At 41.8% G+C, this 25,696-nt stretch overlaps 1 protein-coding gene across 8 annotated transcripts in view; it reads left to right on the forward strand.

Annotated features, from left to right (window-relative positions):
- AUTS2 (activator of transcription and developmental regulator AUTS2) overlaps positions 1-25,696 on the forward strand; it is a 1,153,944-nt gene that overhangs the window by 1,103,124 nt on the left and 25,124 nt on the right. For all 8 annotated transcript variants that reach the window (XM_070566472.1, XM_070566469.1, XM_070566474.1 and 5 more), the window contains 2 exons: positions 22,541-23,012; positions 24,360-24,613. In XM_070566472.1, coding sequence (XP_070422573.1) covers positions 22,541-23,012; positions 24,360-24,613 — 726 coding nt within the window. The remainder of the gene's footprint in view (positions 1-22,540; positions 23,013-24,359; positions 24,614-25,696) is intronic.

Raw genomic sequence — 25,696 nt, forward strand, 5'->3', positions numbered from 1 at the left:
TATAATAATTAAAATATTATGGTCCTCTTAAAAGACCATAAAGTTACAAACAGATTATCCAAAAACAAGTCCTGTTTTCATATAATAATTTACTGTATGGGGCTGGCCCCACAGCCGAGTGGTTAAGGTTCTGTGTACTCTGCCTCAGTGGCCTGGGTTTGTGGGTTCAGATCCCAGGCACAGACCTCCTCCACTCACCAGCCATGCTGTGGAGGCATCCCACATAGAAAAAATAGAGGAAGACTGGTACAATGTTCACTCAGAGCTAATATTCCTCATACACACACAAAAATTTACTATAGGATAGAAAGAGCCTTTGTAAATCAAAGGGGAATGGGAGGAAAGATTATTCAACAGATGGCCAGATCTTCATCTCACACAAGAATAAATTTCAAATAAACTAAAGAATTAAATTGCCAAAAACTTAAGCCAGTGATAAAAATCTGTAGATCATATATATCTATGTGGTCATTATGAAGAATGGATACTTATGGTATCAAATGATTGTAAAATATGAATTTAAGGGAAAGATGAAGTAAGGCATGCTTTATTGCTGATTGTTTTAGGGGTTTGGGAATAGGTATTTTTGTTTTCATTTTCCCAAAATTAGTGATGAGGTTAGAGTATCTGCTTGAAGAAAAATGTATTTATAATATATGTTTTAAGTTGAGTTTCTCTCTATTTTTAAAAATGTCAGGTCAGTGCTTTATATAGTTGCTAATCCATCCAAATAAGAATGATTTAAAGAGGAATTTACTATGATTGATGGGATCATTTGCTGAAAGACCTTGTCCGTGGTGGAGAGAACACCAGGTGGGAGACACTGAACTGTAATGGAAATGAGAAATGTCCACGCTGTTCATTACATCCCTGAAGCCGGCTTTCAGGTTGTATTTCCTGTTTCTTGTACTCGGGAGGAGATTGTTTCCACAAAGTGTATCTCTGACTGTTAGAAAGCCCTTGCCATAACCTAGATTGATTATGCAATAGAGTCATAAATATGTCCTTCTGTTCCCCATGCCAGACCTCTTCACCCCTCTGTCCTCCTTGTAAATCATGGTCATTGACGAGCACTCCCAGTTAGGAGCTGCGTTAACAGAGAGAAGGGATCTTACTGCTCATTGCAGGCTCCCTGTTAGCCAGAAGTCTGCTCTAAACTGACTAAAACATAAACCATAACTGCTCACAGGGAGAAAAGTTATTTTCCTTTTACTTGTTTGATGTGTATCTGGTGGAGACTCTAGTTAGCAGTGATAAGTAGGAAAAGCAGGGAGTTAGAAAGATTAAAAGTCAACAAATTCAGGCAATACATGCAGGCTAATGATCCTACTGGAGTGTTCTAGTTGCCTTTTCCTCAGGCTCAGCTATAGAGCAAAGAGCTTTCCAGGTATCATCCTACTCCTTACCGTCATGTGGCTTAAGCACCTGGATGCAGAAAGGGCCTGGAAAATTAGATTTTGCCAATGCTACATCTTCTAGAAACATCTATAGTGTAAATTCTGCATAGTCCCTAAAATCAAGATGGAATCAGAGTGTCATCTTTCTGGTTTCGAGTCAGAAAGAATTTATTTTTGAAGCCCAGTTTGCTGTTATTTGTAGTGTGGGATAGAAATATCCTAACCTATTGTATCCACTTCTCCTTTATGTGTGATTTTCGGAGGAAGAGACAGTTGCCAGATTGAACTGACATGCATTTTTCTTTACTGCTCTGCCACTGTATACCTTCTTTATTATCAAGGAATATACAGGATGCTGAAATGACCTAAACTCCAGAGAGAAGGAGGAGCCAGGAGGGGTGACCAGGAGAAGCCCCCCTTCATCTGTTTTAGAGCCCTGGGGCTTCATGAGTAACCTTGAAGAGGGAAAAAAGTCATTGCCCATTTTATTGATGTTGTGATTAGCAGTAAAATATTATATACAGCAGCCAATTAGCAATATAGAGAAGTGTTTTAATATACAAATTAATTAGATTTTAAAATTTAGGCAGTGGGAAATAACAAAGCCCTATATTGAAGGCTTCTCCTGAAGACATTTGTAAACGCACTTTTGGTCTGATAGGGTCCATAAACTGGAATCTGAGATGAAGAGGTGTAGCCAAGTTATCCTTAGGCTCCTAAGTGCAGTTAGGAGGCTTGGAAACTCTTCTGGGCCTTTCTGCAAACTTTCCTAGAAGTAGGAAATGACGTCATCCAGGTCATCGAGTCCTAGAGGGAAGTTACGGACATCAGTTGTCAATGTGCAAACATACCCACCCTGTGTGGCAGCTCTGTCCTTGAAAACGGGAGGAGAGCGATTGGGAGGGAAGCAAATGACCATTCTCACTGCTGCTTTTCCTGGTGTTAGAATCCAGAATTCTTAAGGGATCTTCTCAAGCAAATGAAAAGGCACCGTAGAAGCACTCAGGTAGACAAGCAGTTTTTTCTTCTTGGTACTTACTGAAGTTTTTCTTTCTTTAACTTTTTGGACATATGACATGTGTGTGTGTGCAGTTGTGTAGCTGTGAGGTACATGGCAAGCATGAAGAGAACCAGTGTGAATCCCTCTGCCATGACCCAGGATGAGCTGCAAGGGGTGGTGCTAGCTGGCCGGATCTTTGCTTCATGGTGTAAGGTTCCGAGGCTCCTTCCCTGGGGCATTGGTGGCAGTCAGGGAGGAAAGGTGGCCTTCTGTGCTCTACAGGTTGTCTTATCACCGTTTCTCACTATTGGAAAGGGAGGATGTTAAAACTTTGTGTGTTTTTTTTCTAGTTACTTGAATATACTTGTTCAAAAAGAAGGAAATTAATCTGCTTTAAAATGTCTTCCACATTTTTATGGCATAGGGAGCATATTCAAAGTCCCCCTTTGTGGAGGCCACACCCACTGGGAAAGTTTAAATTTGCTTTCTGTTGCTCTTTGATCTTGACAAGTTTTGAGGTCTTTCCTGTGCTGCATTGGGTATCCAGTTTTAGAGAAATTTCAGAGCAACATGTTACCTGGAAGGATCGTGTGTATTCTGGTAGTGCTGGAATAAGGGATGTTTCATGCAGATCTTTTTCTCTCTTCCCCACATACCAGCCATGGAAACATCTAACAGAAGGAAGGCATTTGGCACTCACACCAGAAAATCGTGATCCAGAAACAAATCTAGATCTGCTTTTACCAGCTACCCACCTTGGGTTAAAATGGATTTTCCTGTCAGAATTGCCTCAGTCTTCAAAGGAGAGCCCACACACCTCTGCCAGAGCAACAGCTTAAATGTATAGAAATGTGAAGGCACAACACAGTCTCCCCCTTCCCTTGATGTCCTTATCAGCCTCATAGAGGATCCAGGGGAGAAGAGGGTAATGGAAAGTCTCTGGTTGGTGGGAGCACTATATAGGTGCAAGATAATTGATTGATTACTGTGGATACTCTTCCGACCTCTTCCTTATACTTTGTGTTTTTCATGTATCATAGATTCTTCATCTGTAAAAAAGGGTCAGGCAGCATGATTTCAGTGTTGGGTCTGGCTCTAAATTTATGAGATGGAGAAGTATGATTTGCCCAAAGTCACAAAGGTGATTTTTAATAACTGGAATCATAGAACCTTTTGGCTGGGAAGATCTGAAAGGTGATCTAGACTCAGCGTTTGTCTGATGTGTAAATCTGTCTGTAGTTTCCTTGCCAGATGGTCACAAAGCCTGTGCTTGAACACCCCTGAGACACCATTCCAGGAGCTCTGTTCTATCTTTGGGCAGCTCTAATTGTTAGAAAAGTCTCCTTTATGTTGGGCTGAGGTCCGTTCCCCATGTAGCTATTCCCCTTGGGGCCATGTAATACAAGTCTACTTCCTCTTCCAAAAGCCAGCCCTTCAGATATTGGCAGAGAGCAGTTCCCTGCCCTCCTCCCTTTCTCCTTCCTGCAGCCACTACCAAGCAGACAGAGCTTTGGTTCTGTTCGTCATCCTTTGAATTTGTTCCAGCTCATACAGCCCTTTTGGGGTAAGGTTTGCAGAACCTGATTCTGCTGATGTGGTTAAATGGGATGTATCAGCTCCATTTTCTCAGTTACACATTTTTGTCAAGATAGCCAAAACCTGCATTAGAATTTCTTTTGACTGATTTGAGCTTATTGCAAAGTGGATGCAAATACCAACTGTTTTCAAATAAAAGAAAGAGGCAAGGCATAGTAACAGCAAGTTTTAAAAGTCTTAAAGGTTTTAAGTACGCACTTAACACTTGGTGCTATTGTAGTTCCAGCTTTTTTCTGTCAACCCATCATTTCAACTTGCTAAGCTTTGGGGATTCATAATTCTGTCATTAAGAGTTAGTCCTTCCTTCCTTTGAGATTTCGGAGGACTTTGTGGTGCCTTTATTAGAGCTTTTACTACATTGCATTATAGCTGTTTCTTCGTTCAGTCATGAGTTCTGCCAAGATGGTAATCATATCTTGTCATCTTTCTCTTCTTTCTCCAACATGTAGCTCATAGTAAGTGCCTAACGCATTTTTATTGAGTGAATGTGTCAAAAATGTTTGTTCTCTCACATTCTGCATGTTAATAAATAAGTTAATTGATGAGTGAGTGTGTTGAAGAGGACAACACCTGGAAGCTGTTTCAAAGCCCACTAGAAACTTTCTCCTGGATTGACTGTTGATCCATTCTTTGACATTCTATGTAGGATGAGGTTCATTCTGTCATGAATTCACTTAATTGTATAGTCAGTTCTGCTATAACATTACATACATGTTCCTGGGAAATCACTGTGCTATGCACAACAAAACAGTTAAAACCACAGGGCTTATGGGGAAATGGGGTTAGGGACACAAAAATTACATCACAGACAGGTTTAAGAAAAAGATAGGAACCTTATAAAAATAGTTAGTTTTATAGATGTTTTGATAGTTAAGAAATACATAAGTGCTTCAATAAATGCGGCGTTTAGCTTGAAAAAGGCCTGAGGGTGGCCTGTGGCAGTGGGTGCTGGAAGGTTTGCGCTTCAGAGTTACTGTGAAGAGGTGGAAGCAGGGTTATCTGAGATCGGAGGGAAGGTTGTAACACCACATGTGGATGAGTGAGATTCATAGTTTGCACAGGGGACTGAGGTCTGGCGTGTGTTTGAAGTGTGTGTGTTTAGTGGATGCCTGAGCACTTGATTCAGCTGGTGCAGTTTTCCACATTCACCTAGTGTTCCTTGCAGACAACTGCACATAAGCAAACACAACATTCACTTTGGAACAAATTCACATTTTCAAAACAAGCAAGCAGACTGTTTCTTCATCCTTGTCTTCACTTGATCAGTAAAACATCTTTTGTGTTCCTAAATTATCTCAGGCACCGGGAATATAGAGATGCATAAGTTGTAATACCTGCTCACTCTCAAGAAACTCGTAGTATTAACGACTTGTTTTTATTAGGAGGAATGAAAATAAATGTTAAGGAAACAAACTTGGCTTATCTAGCTATTTTCCAAAGTCCCCTCCAGCCAGAAGAGTATTTTATAAGTCTAGTCCTTTGTTAGCAGATTTCTCTAAAGTCTGAAGCTAGAGTTTGAATGGCTCTGATTTTTCATTTGATGTCTGTGTAAGAGATGGTTTCTTTAAAAACAGCATAGAGGAAAGATTTGTATTTTACCCATCCAGTGTCTGGGTTAAAAATACATTTTCACCTCATGTCATTTACACGTGTGTGGTTTGATGATGGCCTTAACTGAAAATAGACTAATGGGCCAGTATAGCACAGACTCTTGGAACTAAAAGGGATCCCAGAAGTCAGAAGGCCCAGCCTTCCCCTTGATTCGGATGGGGAAACCAAGGCTCTGAGAGGTGAAGTGATTTACTCAAAGTCACTTGGCTAATTAGTGGCAAAGCGAGAACTTGAATGCAGTTAATTTTTGAACTACAATATATTGCCTCTCAAAACTGTGTCATAAGGGGGATAAGTTCTATTCATTTAGGGAGATATCTAAAATGAACTTCATTATTTCTGTTTCTCCATCTATTTATTGAGTTTCACCAATCCAGTTACTATTCATAATAGACTTCCCATTGTTTGATTTCTCTTTCTGTATAAAACCTGGTACTGCACAAACTCACCAAGGTGTGTCTTCTTGAGACTGTACAGTCTGCAATTACGTGTCTTTGTTAGGGCAGACAGAAAATTGTGCTTCTTTGTACTCAAAAAGATTTAAGCATTTGCCATGAATTGACCTGGGTTTTTGAGGGGAAAACATCCCTGGTTATGTTTGTGGAATCTGTGGTACATTCAAGGATTAAGATTTCATTGCCTTTAGGCAGGGCATGCTTTCTTTTCCAGTTGATGAATTTTATTTGTTTCTCTCTCTTGCCTCCCAACCCCAAACACTGACTGATCTGAAAATTGTGTCTGAAGTGCAACTTTGTGCCTGCTTGCTAGTCTTGACTGGGGCCCTCATGACCCGTTGGCCTTGGCCACTTTGCCTGGGAGCAATAGTCGTTTCTAGTGTACAGGATTTCGAAGCAAAGAATTGGGGTGGCACTTCAAGAGAGAGTAGGGGATGGTTGAAAATGTGGAGTGACTGATAATTTCCCCCTCCTCCCTTCTTTTGTAACACAAGAAATAAACTAATGTGTTTTGAGCCCCTACTGTTTGCAAAGCATTTTCAAGTTGTTCTCACTCTTTGGAAGTCCCTGGGAGATAGGTTTTGTTTTTCCTCAGGGAATATTTGAATTCTAGGCCCAGTGCTTTGAAAACACCAAAATTCAAATGGAAGCATTTGTCCTAAGTCTGGTTGTTGGGAGAAAGTAATTTATAGATCTGAGTAAATAAGAATCTAAAGAAACATAACCAAAGTCAGTAATTAAAAATAGATCCTCCAGGGGTGAATGACTTTCAGCCATTTGTCTGTGTCAAGGTGGACAAGATTCTGTGTCCAGTGGCCCTTGGTAGCCACCGCTGTTTCCTCCCATCTTTAAGGTCAGGACTTTCAGAATGGCCTTCAGTTCTGCTTGAGGGTTAGAAGCCTTCCTTGGCACCTGAACAAGGAGGAAATTTAAGGAACAGGCACATTTAAATTGTTACCTCAACCAAAAAAAAAAAAAGGAAAAAAAATTCAGTAACCTGATGTGGCTTCTGTGAACACAGGAGTAGGATGCTGACTGTTAAGTTCCACGTGGCTGCTAGATGTGTGCCATTGTTGGGACTGACAAGTGTGGCTGGGGACAGTAGACAAGCTGAAGAAAGATGACATTTTGGTTGGAAACAACAGCAAGACCTTTAAGACCCTGTCATTTCGACTCTGAGGATTTCCTTGTGTCTTCGTTCAGTTGACGTGCCTGAGTTACCTGTCTGAATCAGGACTTGGCCGCAGTCTGCAGTCTTCAGATTTAAACGGTGCTTATGGTCAGGTGAATGAGCTGAGGACACAACGAGTTTCTTCCAGGATTACCCTTCTAAGCGTTCTTGAGTTGATCTTGCTTTTAATCATCTCAGGTTCCGTTACAATGATGCATTCCTTCAGGAAAATTGTGACTTGACTATTAAATTTTCAATTTGTAATTTTTTTTGCAGCCTTAAAAAGTTACCTCTTAGCTCCTGCTTTCCTGGAGAAGTCCTTATTTTATAAATGTTTATTTCATGATCTCCCAGTTTGATTTATGCAGTGTGTGTATTTCCCAATTGTATTTTACAATCACAGAGGTTTTTATTATATCAGGACGAAACTCCGTTTGTCCTGCCTCAACCCATGTACTTTGGACTTTGTCGTTGTTCAGGTATGAGTCTTTCTAGCCGTCATTGCTCTTGGGCGTTTCATTCCTATGTAATTTTTCTATTTCGTTTTTAGCAGTTCTTTGGCTAATTTTAAAAAGATTTTTACTTTGATTTTCTCATAGGGAATGTATTAAGTTGATTGCACAGTTATTTGACTTTGTATCATGTTTCCAGATTCAAACCTGCTGTTTTGTTGAAAAGTTAAATACTGTCGACGGCGAAAAATAAAAATCCTCTGACACCTCCCCATAAGAATTCTCCAGGTTAACAACTGTTTATCTGTTCTTGTTTGTTTTTTCAGTAGACGTACAAGTGTGCTTGTACTCATACAGTGTGTAGTCTACTTTAGATCCAGCACACAGACCACAGACACATACCTAAAGAAGCTTTACCTTCCTTTGGTTATCAGTGTATCTTGCCTTTAACATTAGGTGCTTTTGTTATACCAAAAAACCCAAAACTGTTAGAATCCTTTATGATTCAGAATAGAACATTAGGTTTATTATACATCGAAAATGGATCCATAAACTTCATAATGGCTTCCAATTATTTTACATTTGCTTGTGTTATATACTATTATTTTATTGCAGTATAATGTTCAGTTATGGAAACGACTCCAAAGAGACATGATTTTTCTTGCTTAATGTGTAATTGTTCATTGAGTATTTTTCTCATTATAGAGGTTTTTTTTCCTTTTGAATTGCAGATATAAAGGAACTTGCTTAGATTTTGTAAATTGATTATTATGTGCCTAGAGAAATCAAGTATTTATCAATTGCTCACTATAAGGAAGGCATTATGTTTGAGATTGAAATAAATACAGATTTTAAGAGACCCCTCCTCCTCTCTAAAAACTAGTTGTGTATTGAAATGCCAATAACAAAGTAAGTACCTGGTGAGTCCCATGGGCGTTCAGTATCTCGAATAGAAATTCATCAGAGGGTTAGGTTGGTTGCCAGGGGCTGTGGTGCCTGGAGAAGGATTAGTAAGGTGGTTTGACTAAAAGAGGACTTTGAAACGTGGGCTTCAGAAGCACTGGTATGTGTGAAAAGGGGAGACAGCAGGAGCGTGGAGCTTTTGGGCGGTGGTGGTCTGGAGCAGAGCAAGAGTGCAGCAGGGGCATGATAAGGAGTTGGGAGTTTGTTCTACACGTGACGAGAAGGCGTTGGAGAATTTTAAACAGGGATTGAAAGCGTGATCTGATATATATTTTAAAAGCTCGCTCAGGCTGCTAGGGCACAACAGATTCTGTAGCTGTTGTTTTATTTGTGTCAAATGCCATCATATAAGCAGTGATTCACACCAGAGCCCCTGATGAATGTAAAGGGGAATGAAAATAGATTGAGGCTGTGATTCTGAGCTTCAAAGATGGGGCCGGCCTGGGGAGCCAGAGTTGGAGTGGGAGGGAATGGGCCTGATGTTAGTCATGTTGAGCTGGGGGTGATGGTAGGACAGCGATGTGGACATGGTCCTCAGGCAGTTGAAGAAGAAACAAATGAATGCCAGATTACCTTCTGCCATTCTGTTTTGGAAACACCTCTGAAGATATCGTTCAAGTATTTCCAGGAGGATGTAAGTTATGGTGACAGTCCATGTCCCAAGCCTCAGCTTGGTTGTCAGACAGCATTTCCCTTCCAGGACTGTAGTTGTAAGTGGGAGGTGGCACAGCTGTTTTGGTGACTTACTCCAGTTCCATCTCTATCCAAGGACAGTTACAATTTCCCACTGCTTGTTTCTAGAGGATGATTGTTAGCATTTCAGATTTGAAAGGTGACTCAAGCAGGTAGGTAAATAGAGTCCAGAGCTCTAGCCATTACATCGTGGAACTGCACTGTGTAGGTAGTTTCTAACAGACTAATGTCATCACTGTCCTCACTGCTTTCGTGAACCCTACAGAAGTATAGCTTCAAATTTTATATTTGAACGTGTTTCCTTTTTTCTGTGATAAATTGAGAATAGTGAAAGGAAATAATGACAAGTGATGAAATAATGGCAAATGAAGTAATGGCAAGAGATTTTATTTTCCTACTAAGTATTTATTACGTGGATGGTTTATAGAAAATCAGTTTAAGGATTGTTAGACTTGTCCTTTTAAAGAGATAAAATATTTCAAATGCAAGGAACAGTACAATCCCCTCCCACCCCCCCATTTAAAAAAATCTCTTTCAACTTTACAAAAATCACAGCTGGGCATAAGTAGATATACTTCTTCTGTTCCTAAAGAAAACTATGTCTGTAGTCAATTGGGATTCTTAGTCCATAACTGTTTAAGATATGGCATTTATCAAAATTTGTGCAAATCAAAGACAGTATTCATTAACCTACAGGTGAGATATTTTCGAAGATTGAATTCTGTAAAGGTAAAGAAAAGCAAAGAAATGATGCTCTTCCAAGAGGTGTGCTACCAATATCTTATTTGGGAACTGATGGAACCTCAGAAGTCACCTGGTCCAGTCTCCTTCTCATTCCGTGACTAACTCCTCAAAATTCTGGTCATGGTCATTCAGTGTCCTTTGGGAGACTTCCAGTGAAGAACAAGATAGAACATTAGCCTTTTCCTCTATACACAGCCCAAGCCGCTTCAGGTTGAAGGTTTCTTCTACAGTTGTCCATCCTTTGTCTTGGTTCTGCCCATGATGCCATTCACAGTAGATCTGCTTCCTCTTCTATGTGACAGTCGTCAGGTCTTTGAAGGTGGCTTGTGCCTGTGCTTTGGGGCAAGACTCTATAACTCCCTGTTCTTCATGGTGAGAGATCCAGTGAATGTGCATGGAGCCAGGGTGGGAAATATCACCACAAAGAAGAGCTCACTGTAGCTGGTTTTCAGGACTATGTTCAGTATTGGAGGAGACTCCCGACCTGGTGAAGGACAGTACCCACCTCCCACTACCCACCCCTGTAGCATTTTACATGCTGGTAGAGAACCATCCAGGGAAAGAATGAAGGAAATTCTTTCCAAGATTAGCTCTTGTGAGATGGAGACACAGAAGGATGAGCAACCTTATGGATGGCATCCCTTAGCGATGGGGCTTCCTGTGGCTCTTTAACACTCCCAGAAGTGGTATAAAACAGCTCTTTGCAAATTTGAACATGCATATGGATGGGGGCTGTGAATTTACCTTCCTAACAAGACCCCAAGTGATGCTAGTGTTGCTGGGCTGTAGACCACACTTGGAATAGCGAAGTTATAGAATACGTTGGAATTACAGTATGAGGTGGTGGACAGTTTGGGACAAGAAAGGCCAAAACTTACTTAGAGAAACTGTCAAAGTCCTCTTTTCCCTGATCCTCCTCCTTTAACTGAAGAATCAAAGGCTCCCTGGTATCAGAAAGAAAGCAACTTTCATGAATTTGTTCTAGAAGGATCTGTGGTGCTCACACATAAGCTAGTCAGACAGATTGCAGGGGCTTGGCAGCACCAAGGTCCCATGGGCCATAGCAGTTGCTTGAACAGACTTGAGGAGGAGTTTTGTCATCTGTCCTCAGGAGTACAGGCAGACATGCCTGCATGCCGACAGAGCGGTCTTTGCCAAAGGATAGTAGATATTTCCCAAGGCAAAGCCTGCTTCTCACAGCGACCTATTGAGAACAGGACAGGAGTGGGTGGCTCTTGGAGTTTTCCCACCGTATGTTGGGAAAACATTGCTTTTAGGATGTTTGATGGTGCTCTGAAGGAATAGCCTCCCCCTCTACTACACACCAAGTGACAGCTGTGTGAACTTGGTAGAACACTGACTGAGGTGATTGATACTGCTTGTGGGAATTAACCACCCCCTCCTCCTCTGCAGCTCACTTGGCACAAATGAGCCCAGGGCCAGAGTAGTCCACGTGCCTTGGTGTCTGTGATTCCTTCTTCCCTTCCCTCCAGAACAGAAAGACTTAGTTGCTGTTATGAGGAATCACAAAGATTTGCTTCACTCCTTCATACTAGGGTAACTTGAGACCTTCCTTTTGATACCTGGACCTTGAAGAGAGGGTGATTTTTGAGGGAAAAAAAAGTAGATACAAGGGATGTTGCAGGTGACTCTCATTCTAGAGGGATAAAGTCTGCATGTTCTTGCAGGCTCTGAGGCAGTAGAATGAGCCGGTGTTGACTGGAACTTAGCTCAGCCAGAAGCTCAGCAGGCACATCACATCCCTGCGTGTTGAGGGTTAAGAAGAAACTTAGGAGTAGGGAGTATTTCTCTGTAGGGCCAGGAGCTGAGGAAAAGCCTAGGATCGACTTGAAAGATGGAAGTTCTCATGTGCCATCATTGCACAGCCCACCTAGCCTGTTTACTCAATGAGGCTCAGTGATTGTCTACCCTGTGCCTGAAACCAGGTGAACCAGAATCACAGTGTACAGAGCAGGAAGGTAGGTGACTCTTAGCCTTTCAGTAGGTCTGTGGTGCTGGTGGCTTTTACCTGTGCCCTTGAGAAAATCATCTTTGGTAAAGTTCAAAGTATTGAAAACGGAGTTTAACCTAGAGCCAATCATTTGCCAGCTTAATGGGCGTACTAACCTTATAGAGTAAGAACATTATTAGCTGTTGCATAGCCCCATAAGATCTTAAATATGTTGCTACAACAGACGTACAGATCCAAGAAAAATGGCTTACAACGTTAAGAGAGAAAATGACAAGGACATATTACACCAAAGAATTTTTGCTTCAGAAGGTGACCAGGGTCAGATTAGCCTCACAGTTACTGCCCCTTCCGGCTGTGGACATGAAACCCTCAGGCGAAGACCTTAGAAGTTAGCAGCGGGCAGCAATATAGTGAGGAAGGTGTCAGATCTAGAAATAGATCTGTGAGTGTCTGTGAGCTTGACAGCTTTTGAGTCCTCATTTATACTTTATAGTAATGAAATCCTGGTGGGAGGGCTGCCTCTAGAAAGATGACATTCTTTTCTTTTCCCTCATATCCTCACTTAATTGTTCTTAATGTGAAAGATAGGATGATTAGGTACTAGGAAGACTATTTTTTTTAACCAAACATCTAAAGTTATAATTCATTTTCAGCACCTTGGTCCCACCTCTTGGAAAATTTCCCAAAAGAAGCGAAAGGTCTCTTTGTTATCTTCGAGTCTAAAGAATGTGTGCTGTGGCTTTTACTGTGGCGATAGCTTTGTCCTTAGATTTGCTCTTTTCTCAGAGTAAGCGTGTCGTGTTGCATGAATATAGACATGGTGTTGAAGTCCTTTTGGAACGCTGTACTCATGTGCAGACACAGAGGTACCTTGTTCAGTGTTGAGTGTTTCAGGGTTTTAAGGGTGGTTGTGCACACATGCATAGTGCACAGTGTCATGTGGGCGCTTGGTCAACAGCCAGTCAGGGCTGATTAGGACAGGCCAGGAAGCTAAGACCTATGGAACGGGTTTGGGGGCGGTGGGGGGAGAGTCACTGGGGATGGGAAAACCCCAGTGAGCTTGTCTAGAGAGGCCAGCTGATGAATATTGAGGCTGGCAGGAGGACTCAAGCAAAAATAATGGAGGTATATCTTTTGAGGCCAAAACATGAAAGCTTGGGCTTTCTCTGAAACTGGTATTTGGAGTTTTCCCAGGGTTCACAGAAGTGATTGGAGATTTCATCCTCCATACCTTATTTCTTATGTCAGCTCTGTCCACGTTCCAGAACATGATTTGGTTGATTTTGGCCTAAGACATTCTTGGGACCAGTGCAGCAGGAGCCTGTTATAGATAAAAGTGCCTTACCATCAATAATTCAGAATCGATAAAATATAGGATATCTTCATTAGCTCTGATTATCTAAGCTTATCTCTGAGCCTTATGATAACAAACCATGAAGCTTAAGGCCACAGGTGTCCCAATTGCTAGTTCCGTATTTTTTCCCCTATGCTGTGTTATCCGGTCTCAACCTCCAGCTCCTGGAAGCCAGGGACTATTTCTTGTTCATCTTTGTATCCTCAGGACCTAGCACAGTGTCAGGCATATGAAGTGACACTCGTTAGTCTTTTCCTCATACGAAGTGGGTAACAGGAGGATTATATATGACCTTGACACTCTTGGGTTTCTTAAGACTGTTTTATACTCCTGTCTCCAACCCCGAGAGATCACAGCCTGTGTCTCTCATTCTAATTTGGATCCTTCATCAACATAGTCCTTCATTATTCTTATTTGCTGAGGCTGCAAAAGAAATAAAATGTTTGCAAGCCCAGGTTGACCTTTAAGAGCACTTCATTCTGCAGGCAGAAGCCATTCTGATGGGCTCTAGTCTGCACAGTCAAGGTTGATACTCCCCTTGAAGGCAAGTTTTTGGTCTTAAGGCATCTGGAACCTGAGCATACGCTTAAGGATTGATGCTTTTTAGAGTGATGTTTTCAAAGAATAAATGTGAAACAAGTTTAAGTACACTCAGCTGCAGTCTGTTGATTTTTCTTTAACTCCTGTCAGATTAACCCCCTCCCTAGGTTAATCTGGTAAACTAGATGATATCCAAACTAGCTTCTCTAATAATGGCAGCCTCTAAACTGCTGGTGTCCACATAGCTTTCCCAGTGGGCTGCTGGTGTTTTGGCAGATGCGAGGGCTATTTTTTCCTATTTAGGATTTTGCTTTTACTTAGGAACCCTGGAGGCCCTGGGAGGTTTGTGATACAGACTGCAGCCCAGAGCTTAACCTCTCAGATGGTGATTAATGTTTACACAAAATGACAAGCACAAAATGGAATCTCTTTGAGCCCCGCCAAGCACCCATCAATCCCCTGATCTCCCACTCTTGCAGTGTTTGAAAATTAATTTACCTTGAACAAACAGTGGGTTTTCCTCAATTTATTTGTACAGTTTCAGTGACCGAGAAGAATGGCTGCAAGACTGAATGTCATCCTTCCATTCATTCAAGTAATTGAATCTACTAATGGAACAAACTGGTCTCTGTTTAATGATTTGAAGAAAAGAGGGAGAGGAGGAAAATAAAGAGAAGTGTATGTTAGAGAAGGTAGACTTTTTGTGCAAAACACCATTGGAATGTAGAGTTTTAGAGATAGAATCTAAAACTTGGGGACAGTTAAAAGTATTGCTAATTTAATTCAGTAGTGAAATTTTTGTTTCAATAAGTGTGTACAAAATATGCAGTCTTTGCTAAAAGGGAGATTTTGTTTGACGTAACAAAATAGACAAGAGAAAGTGTTTAAAGAATGGATATTGCTAGTAGCTTGAAATAATTGCTTGATGATTCACAGAAATTTGATGCTTCCCTTTGATTCTGGGCTTTTCATTATTGAACATTTCAACATTTATTAATGTTCCCACTTTAATTTAAAGTCTGGGTTCTTTTTCTTATTTGGCTGCAATCTTCATTCTTTCTGTGTGGTGAGATCTTTGTGGCTCTGTCATTTGGGCAAATAAGAAAAGTTAACTAGAAGACAGAATAATTTAAAAGTAGGACATGTCCACTTCTAGATGATATAGATCAGACATTCAGAAAGACGTAGATGGATGGACAGATACATCGCCTAAGAGCCAGTACTTACCCCACGTGGTTTTCTTGATGTCTTTAAGGCATATTTACTGCAGTAATGACCTTGTAGTGAGTAAGCTATATTAGAGCTTTCTAATCGAGTGTGGAGACGTGTAAAGACCAGAAATACAGAAATATGCCTTGGGAGAGTTCTTCTCTCCCGCCTGCTCCTCTTCCTTCATCATCCGTATTCACCATTTCCTTTCTGTCCAAATACACCCAGTTCGAAGCAGTTAGAAATGTTGAGGAGTAGATGGAAGGCTACTGCACACCATATCCTACCGTCAATTCTGAGAGACAAATATTTGTCTGTTGTCTGAGTGAAGAGCTTTTTTAAAAAAATCCATTCAGTAGGTAAGGGGTTTAAAAAGACTTGAACAGTCACTTTCTTAGTTGGATTCTTTTGATGGTGGAGGTGTGTTATCCATGAAGGAGCTCATTTTAAAATAGAAGCCTTTTGTTTTCTTTTACAGTAATAGTAAATATTCACTGTAGGAAATTTATAAAGTTAAAGCACAAATTTGAAAATTACAGTCAATGCTTATTTCTGGATGATGAGATTATAATTAACATTTGATGTATATCTTTCTAATCTTTTTTCTATGCATATATATACACACATTTACACAGAAATTTTCAGTACTGAGACTGCACTGATGATAGTATGCTTTATTTTACTTAATAGTAATTTTGTCATGAATTATTCTCCATGAAATTAAGTGTTTTTCTACAATAGTTTTGGAGACATTGATCACTTATTTTGTGCTATACATTGTGGAAAGCACTTAATTTAACTTCCACAACAACCCTTTGAGGTATTTACTGCATTTTGGAGTAGGTTATTGGATTTCTAGAAACGTAGTTGTTTGTCATAGGGACATAATGCATCAAATCTCAACCCTTCCACACCTCATGCCCTCTTTGTGTAAGATAAGAAGTATTTTATAACACACTCTTACTCTGTACTTTCTGGAACAAAATACATAGGTAATATGCCTATCTATACACATAATTTTAAAATGTATATACAGCCCTAATGAAATGTAAAGGAAAAACAAGTAGAAAAGTAGTTTATAGTAACAGTATGTTTTTAAGTACATGAATGCTTATTTACGTTAGAAGACAGTGAAATGGTCAGATGCTTGAGTCTATACATAGAATGGTAGACAAATATGGCGCTACAAATCCAGACTCATACAGGTACATGGGTCATGGTGATGCAAATACCAGGATCGGCCTTACCATTGATTTTCCCAAATGGTGAACAACTCTTGGTTGTTCCTAACAACAAGACATAACATAACAGGCATAACAACATACAAGGGTTGCATTCCTGGAAAATCCAGTGTGCGTTAAAACCATGCAAAAAATTATTTTGTGTTTATATGCAAAAACAGAGTTAGGTTCTATTTTCAGTTGCACAAATGTCCAGTGGGACTTTATAAAGTGACCTACAATGTTGTGTGGGGTTGTCCTTCACTTTGCAGTACATCTAATATCCCTAAGAGCCACCAATGCCTTCCAGTCATTGTGCCAACCAAACACACTCCTACAAATTTTGAAAACTCCCCATAGGAGTGGCTTTGACTTGTTTCTCTCTCTCTCCCTCTCTCTCTCTTTTTTTTTTTTTTGTGATTAAGACTGGCCCTGAGCTAACAGCTGTTGCCAGTCTTCCTCCTTTTGCTTGAGGAAGATTGGCCCTGAGCTAATATCTATGCCACTCTTCCTCTATTTTTTGTATGTGGGATGCCACCACAGCATGATAACTGGTGTGTAGGTCCATGCCTGAGATCTGAACCTTTGAACCCCGGGCCACAGAAGCAGAGTGCATAAACTTTGCCTCCAGGCCGGCTCCTTGTTTCTCATTTTTTTTTGCATCATAAAAGACCCTTGAATGTAGAAGTTCTCAAAGCATTTGGGGGCATACATTTCTGAAAGTTTCTAGGCCCTGTAATTTTCTTGTTAGTTTTGTTCCCAAGTATGATGCGAATTTTGTTCTTGTGAAGGACATCTTTTTTAAGTTTTCTTTTCTGTTCTCTATTGCCGACGTGTAGAAAAGCTCCTGATGTTTGTGGGGCTTCTTTATTTGGATACTTTATTGACCTCTTATTAGTTCTAATATTTTTTCAGCTGGTTGTCTTTGTTTTCTAGCTAAAGAGTTATATTTTTTGTAAATAATAGTCTTGCCCCTTCCTTTTGTTGTATGTTTGCTGTTGGCTTTCAATTTAAATGACAGGAATGATTTGTTTCTTACAGGTTTTCTCCACATTGTCTATAACACTGTGTGCACCTGGTTCCTTTTTTTGGGTTGAGGGGAAGGTGTTGATTATTGAGTCATTTTTTCAGTGTACTTTAATGATCAGATTTGTTTGTTTTTAAGTCAGTTTTAGTAATTTATATTTTTTCATAAAATCCATTTTATTTTCAAATTTATAAATTTGTGCCTTATAGTTTCTTATTCCATTTAAAATACACTCTCCATGCCTATAGTTATACCACTATTCAAATTCCCAGTTTTGTCTGCTTTTCTTTTTCTTTTTTCTTTCTTGCTCAGACTGTTCTTAAATGTAAGACCAATTTTCTTTTAAAAATTTTAATAGGCAACATGATCACATGATTCAAAATGTTAAACATATATGTATGTGTACAGTACAGCATCTCCCCTCCTCCAGTTCCCTGTCGTTCCAGGTCTCACTGCTCCCCAAGCGCCCAAACAGGTGACCACTGCTACTGATTTCTTGGGTAGTCTTCCAGGGATTCTTTGTGCATAAAGTGAAAAATGAGTACCATTTACTTTTCTTCCATTTTTCACAAAAGCTAGCATACACCATTCTACATACAGAGTTCCTCATTCGTTTTACAGCTGCAGTATCTTCCATTTTATGTATTTATCAAATGTATACGTAACCCATCTGTAATGATTACATTTGAGTTGTTTCCATTCTTGCGATTCAAACCAGGATGTTGTTTCATTGTTGACACCCAGTCATGGGAATTCTGTTAGTTTTTTGGCTAAATATTGCCAAATTGCCTTCTACAGAAGTTGTAGGTTTTACATTTAACTAATAAAGTACAAGAGGGCCCATTTTCCCCAGGGAAGTTTTATCAATTTTGTATCAAAAGCAAACAAGTTTTTCTTAATCTACCCTTAAGTTTTTAAAAAGTTTATTGTGTTTGAGTCATTTATTAAGGTATAATTTACATGCAGTAAATTCACCCTTTTCACTGTACAGTATGTCGCGTAATTCTAATTTGCATGTCTGCTATCATAAGCATGATATTTTTATAATCACAAGAAGAGAGATTTTAGGGGCTGGCCCCGTGGCCGAGTGGTTAAGTTCGCGCGCTCCGCTGCAGGCGGCCCAGTGTTTCGTTGGTTCGAATCCTGGGCGCGGACATGGCACTGCTCATCAGACCACGCTGAGGCAGCGTCCCACATGCCACAACTAGAAGGACCCACAACGAAGAATACACAACTATGTACCGGGGGGCTTTGGGGAGAAAAAGGAAAAAATAAAATGTTTAAAAAAAAAAAAAAAGAAGAGAGATTTTAAAACCCCAAAATGTAGTGAATAAAACTTCTAAATAAGAAGTCAATTTGCACATTTTTATTTCTTTCAACCTCAGCAAATTTCATCCTTTCGCAAATTCAGAGCACACCGAGCAATACAAAATGATTTTTTCAAATATGTTCTTGCCAATTTTGGAGAACCACAGTAAGACAAATTGACTCTCAAGACAGAATAGCTTAACTGGGAAGGTACATTTATTGAATAATTGAAAGGAAGAGGAAATGCATTACTGATTAGCCAACAAAAATGCATGATGCCTAATCTGACCCTCAAGAGACTTGCGTAAATGGGAGTCGTAAAACCGTTTCAGCCCCAGAGTTCTTACCAGCCTTCAGACCTGTTGCTGCCTTGCTTATAGGTTGAAGCCTCAGGGCGTTGATGGACTGATAATAGCTTTCAGGTTTAGCCAAAGTGAGGCGTCCCCGCAGCTCTTTGTAGCTTTCCTGACCCTTTGCACTGTCTGGTTGTACTTAAATATTTTAAGTGAATCCTGGATTTATCATTACCTGCTATGTTTTAGGATTTTTGCCTCGTAGGGGACAGTGTGGTGTAATGCAGAGAAAAGGCACTTAATGGTGGCAGAGTTAGGACTAGAACTCAAGACGTCTGATTTATTAAACAGACAAATGACCTACAGCCAGCAAGTTCGTTAACTTCTCTGGGCTTATTCCCCATCTATCTATAGAGTCGGAGAAGGTTAGGTAAGTTCCTTGCTCCTCACAGAATGGTCCACGCACCCGCATCGCCTGGCAAGTTCTCAGAAAGCCAGACTCTGGAGCCCCAACCCAGAGCTACTGAGTCAGAGTCTGCATTTTAATCAGATATTCAGGTGATTTGTATGCACCTCAAAGTTTGAGAAGTGCTGGGATGGTCTCCCAGATTCTGGTACTTGTTCCACAATCCTGTTCTTCTAGGTTCATCTCAGTCATCACAGACGGTTCCATACAAATTTGCAGGGTTCGCTAGAGAGGTTTTGGTCTCCCTGTGTATCTCGGTGATTGTCAGCACTGGTGATAACGCCATAGTCAGCACCATCCTCTTCCACTAGCTGTGTTTAGATTAGTACTGAGACAATGGGGCAACAGGAGATGTGAGCGCCAACTCCATTTGCCTTTCCAGAGCCTTGGGCAGCCAGCCCAAGCCTGCACAATGCCTCCTGCAAACTTGGCTGTGTTGTCCAAATTCTAGAGGCTCATTAAATAAAGAACAAGGAGATAAATATAGGCAAGCTAGATATATGGAGCATTTATCTATTTCTAATGTACTTCCTTACCAGGTAAGTAAATTTAAATGATATACTCTGGGTGGTGTCCCTTGGAAAAGGCAACTTTCTTTTATGTCAGGAGAGAAACTTTATCTGGACGTTGATTTTGGAGGGACATCATGAATTTGAATTTAAACTTGACAAGATAGGAAATATTTACATATTTATTCTTCACCATCCCAGTCCAGAGAGAACAAAGCAGCACAAAAGGACAGAAATGTGTTCCTGTCATTGTAGCAAGCATAATAATCCTAAATTAGCCATCAGAGTGGGAAGAATTCCCGCTTATGCTCATGGAACTTGTTATTGAGGAAAGTCTTTTTTATTTTGCACTGTTAGGATTTCTGGGGTGTCAGTGCTTTCTGCCCTAGACCTAACTAACCAGGCTGCATTGTGTGAAGCCTGTGGTTTTCACAGGCTTGCTATAATTGCTTACTTGTATAATTGCTTGCTGTGGAAAATCTTGTGAAAATGATAGAAAAAGCATTGAAAGAGAAGCAGGACCAGAACCTCTACATATGGGTGTCTGCAGATAAAGGGTCCTCCTTCATGATTTTGGAGCTCTTCTGGCTGAATGAGGTCTATCCACATCAAGAATCTTGATGTTCTCTCTTAGCCCTCAAGTTAGAAACTAAATTAGTTTTGGGAATTCATAAAATTTCAGCGTATCATTTGCAAAAAGTCTTCCTAGAAAGGTTCTGAAGATAGTGCTGGATAGAAATATGTGTGAGTAGGATGTCAGAAGTCTAGAGTTACTTCTCTGGATGCTGTATCCTTTCTTAGCTGAAACACGTGCAATGGGGCTTTCTTTGCATCGTGTCAGTGTAATTGTTCAGGCTGGGCTGTGGGACTTGAAGGTAGCCAAGTTCACAGTAGCCAAAAATGTGCTTTGTTTGAAAACCAACAGTTTGTTTCTGCTTTTGTGCATTTTATGTGTTTGATCTGTTCAAAAGAACATTGAAAATAATGGATTGCTTTGATGCACATTCTAGGGAAGAAAAATGACAAGTATATATACCCTGGAGTATATCAACAGAAACTGATAGGACCAGTGAGAATACCATGTATTTTTCACCCTTACGTATACACACATGCAGTGAGATTGAAAGAGAAAGTTCATGCACTAAGCAGTTCATTTAGGAATGCCTGAGGGCCTGGCCCGGTGGTGCAGCGGTTAAGTTCACACGTGCCACTTCAGTGGCCCAGAGTTCGCCGGTTCGGATCCCAGGTGCGGAGATGGCACCGCTTGGCAAGCCATGCTGTGGTGGGCATCCCACATATAAAGTAGAGGAAGATGGGCACGGATGTTATCTCAGGGCCAGTCTTCCTCAGCAAAAAGAGGAGGATTGGCGGCAAATGTTAGCTCAGGGCTAATCTTCCTCAAAAAAAAAGGGACTGCCTGGAACACACCCTCATTTCAGAGAATATTGAAGTCTATCTTCCTCCTATTTCCAAACTATATAATAATAAGAAAACGATGGATTTTTTAGCACAAAAATGTGAGAAAGGTAATTTTCCCCCAGATGTATACAAAAACACTCACAAATAGGGCCATTTCTTTGTATTTAATGCCATATTTGCTTTTCATTGTTCTGTTAGAGGATTTAATGGAATTTGACTTATGGGGTAATCAAATAACCACTGCACTAGGTGTGGCTTAGATCTTTTGACCTTTAGAGGGAAGTGTATCTTTTAAATTCATACAGGAGCATCTATTTCTATATTTCTTTGATGATTGTAGAATTTTACTTAAATCCTACGTCCAGGTGTAGTCTCAGTGTCCAGCATCGCAGCCCATGTCCTCGCTTGGGTGAGGATCCTCCAGGGGTCCCAGGGATCCTCTAAAAGCTCTAGCCTATGTAGCTGACAGTAAATTTGATTTAAATCCATGTTTGCACCCTTGATCTCAGATGTGGCTGGGATCAGCTGGTGAGCATTAGAAAGCCTGACATTTGACTGGAAGTTTAGCACTGGCTAAACAAAAAATTATTTCCCCAAATGTCAAGTGTGTCTCACTAGTCAAGATGGAAAGTAAGGAGGAGACAAGGCCAAGAAGAAACATCTGTGTGTGGTTAAATAACATTTGCTTCATTTGCTATTGAAAACACTTCTCTTTTGTGTGTTCAAGAACTGTATTTGTTTTAAAAGGGAAAAATCAACTTGTCAGCTATTGTTTCTTAATTTTGCTCCATAAAAGGCTTTGTCAAGATTAAGGAAAACATTCATTTTCAGACTCTGGTGGCCTAGGCGTCTTTCTGAATGCAGCCTCTTCTGGCGGGTTCGCCTTTCTTCCCTGACAGGCATGGCTGCTTGAGGGGCAAAGGCTGCTCCCCCATCTTTCCCCATCTCCCATTGGCCCTATTCACAGTATGCGCATGCCCCGCATGGGGTAAAGACGGGACAGGAAGCTAGGACATGGCACTAGGCCATGTGTGTCGTTGGGACTGTATAATTTGGGCTTGGAGTCTGCTTTCCACTCCTTATTTCATTTCACACTCACATGTCATTGCCTGTGGTTTTGTCTTTGCTCTCCCCCATACAGATCCGGAGTTAGGTGTTGGCACGCTACCTGAACATGACAGCCAGGATACAGGGCCGATTGTCCCTAAGATATCGGGTCTAGAGAGAAGCCAGGAGAAGAGCCAGGACTGTTGCAAAGAACCAATCTTTGAGCCCGTGGTGCTTAAAGACCCCTGCTCTCAGGTCCCACAGCCACTTTCCCAGCCCCAAGTGGAGCCGCAGCCCCGAGCTCCTTCTCCGGACCCTGACTTGGTGCAGCGCACAGAGGCCCCGCCTCAGCCTCCACGTCCAAGCACACGGCCATCACAGGCGCCCCCAGAGGCCCAACTTCAGCCTGCCCCGCAGCCTCAGGTGCAGAGGCAGCCCAGGCCACAGTCCCCTACCCAACTGCTCCATCAGAATCTCCCGCCTGTGCAGGCCCACCCCTCGTCTCAGAGCCTCTCCCAGCCTTTGTCAGCCTACAACAGCAGTAGCTTAAGCCTCAACAGTTTAAGGTGAGCCAACCTGCTTTTTTTTGCCTGACTTTTGTCATCTTATTTGGGACAGGCAGGTAGTAGTGGATAAGGGATTCCCAAGGAGACTGGCGTTTCCCTGTTGAAAACATTGTCATTTTGTTCTTCATGAGGCAGAGACCGGAAGACAGGGAGAGGGCTGTCAGGTGAGAGGTGGGTCTCTTGGGAGAAGATTGGTTGAGTTGGGTTGTGTAGTGAGGACATTGTAAAGAACTAAAATATCCATCAAGACTCCTGAGAGAGCGAAGGTAGGAAGGAGAAGAATGCTTAAGAAACAGTTGCAGGTGCTGTGCTCGGGACCCCTACCATGGCTGAGAGGCAGGGAATGGAAACCTGAGGTTCGGCAGAGGTCACTGAATGCTAAGAGATTCACAGAAGAGAGGCTCTTTGCCTCTGAGGGAGGACTTTTTACAGAAGCTACCTCTCCCTTCAACTCCAGAGGCAGGAATTTGGGACTAAGGAGTATTCTGGTTTGAGGTTGTCATTGTGATTTACTTCCTCCATGGTGGGACAAAGAGGTAGAGAAGAAACAAGCTGGGTTTAGAGAAGGAGCAGAGCTCTCGCTTGGAAATCCAGGCTCTCCTCTGTCTTGTCTTTGCCAAATTACAAAGGAAAGTTTAAAAAGTCACACAAAGGAGAACTGCAGAGAAAAGGGAGACACAACCTGGGTGCAGGGCTACGTGTTGCCCACCCTGGCCTTTCCTGAGGGTTGTAATTCTAACCCCTGTTGTTTCCCTTGTTACAACTTAGCAGCTTGTTTTTCCTGTCTGTGACGGGAGGGAAAGTGCCTTAGTTGGGCCAGGGCCATCCTCTGCCCCAAGGCCAGTTCTGAGGTCTCCAGACCAGAGAGGTGATAGGCAACCTGAGTCCCCTGTTTCACCTCTTCTCTGTGCTTCTTCACTGAAGAAGTAGCAGACAGACAGGGTGCACTCAGATCATTGTTCTCATTCCTTTCTTGAATTTTATTGCTATATAGGGAATGTGGCTAGTGGAGAATGGGAAGTCATGGAACTTTCCAGGAGTGAAGAGGAGAATCCGGCCGCAGAGGGAAGAGCTTCCCTGGGTTTTTGGCAGAATCAGCTGTCTGGACCCCGAGATGCGCAGTAGCTCTGGAGCCGCAGTTTCTGTTGTGCTGTGTCTGAGGAGTGACGGGAACTTTAGAGGAGTTGGGATTCCAGCAGAGGCTCCTGTGCAGAGGGGAGGCTCCATAAAGAGGCAGGAGCGAGAGGAAAAGCGTTCAATGGCTTTGGGCAGGGAGATGGGATTTTTTTAAGAAAATAAATTGCTTACCTCTTTTTCTTCTTTTTTTTTTGGTTGTTACTCCAACAGCAGTAGCAGAAGCAGCACTCCAGCGAAGACTCAACCCGCCCCTCCTCACATCTCCCACCACCCCTCAGCCTCCCCATTCCCCCTCTCACTGCCCAACCACAGCCCCCTGCACAGCTTCACGCCCACCCTCCAGCCCCCCGCACACTCACATCACCCCAATATGTTTGCCCCTCCCACTGCTTTGCCTCCTCCACCACCTCTGACATCAGGGAGTCTGCAGGTCCCCGGACACCCGGCCGGGAGCACTTACTCAGGTAGGATGGAGGAGCTGGCCTTGCTTCCCCATGCTCCCACCTCCCTTGCCAGTGGCTTCACCTGCTGTCTCTGTTGTCCCTGATTGCCAGGTTTTATCTGTTGACAATTTTCTGCTTTATTGTATGTATTCTTGTAATCTTCCTCCAATCGTTTGTGGGCTGAGGTTCAACAAAAATACGTACCAACACCTACACCAACCTAGCACAACCCAGGTGAATTGGACACTGCCAGAGGGAACCAGTTTGTTTGAAGTCATGAGGCTTTTCGAACTAAGTTCACCCACTGAATGGTAAAACACAGATTGTATGTGCCCTGTTGTCTAGGCTCCCATTCGATGACAAAAGCTTCCAAGCCCATATATGTTTCATTCCAGCATCTTGAATTGCATCCTGGTTTAAGGGGTTTGTTTTAGTTGAATAGGGCCTTCTACCTTCTTGGAAAAGGAAGATGAACTTTTTGTGGCAATATATCCTAGAATATTAAGGATAGACCTAGTGTTAGATATTGGGTCCTTTTCTCCTCACCTGTATTAATCAGGTCAAATGTCCCAATTTTGAGTCTATTGTAGCCATGTTACACCACTAACACAGAGAGCTGTAAAGCAGAGATTGGCCTTTGAAGAGGGCGTGAGAGTTCCGCCATGTTAACGACTGACATTGATTAGTATGCTAGTCCCTGTTCTTAAGCACTTAACTACGTTAATTCCTTTAACCCTCAAAACAAACCCACAAAATAGGCAGTTTTATTGTCTCCATGTGATAGATGAGGAAACTGAGACACAGTTGGGTGATTTGACATGCCCAGGGGTCACTCAGCTGACAGTGACAGAGCTGAAAATTGACCTCTGGCCATTCAGCCTGGAGTCTGTCAGCAGCCACACTGATAGACCATCTGTTCCTAAAAGCCAAGAGGCTAGACAGAGAACAGAATTAGATTGTGACTGGGCGTTAGTATCCTCTGTCTCGTTGGTTGTCCCCTTCCATGTAAGGGTCCAGCTGCACCCCTGAGAGCCCCAGCTCCTGTGCCCTCACCCCTGTGTCCCCTGCATAGGGTGCTTGGATGTCCTGTTCTGAAGGAAATTA

This window comes from Equus przewalskii, chromosome 12, assembly GCF_037783145.1.
Source record: "Equus przewalskii isolate Varuska chromosome 12, EquPr2, whole genome shotgun sequence".
NCBI lineage: Eukaryota > Metazoa > Chordata > Mammalia > Perissodactyla > Equidae > Equus > Equus przewalskii.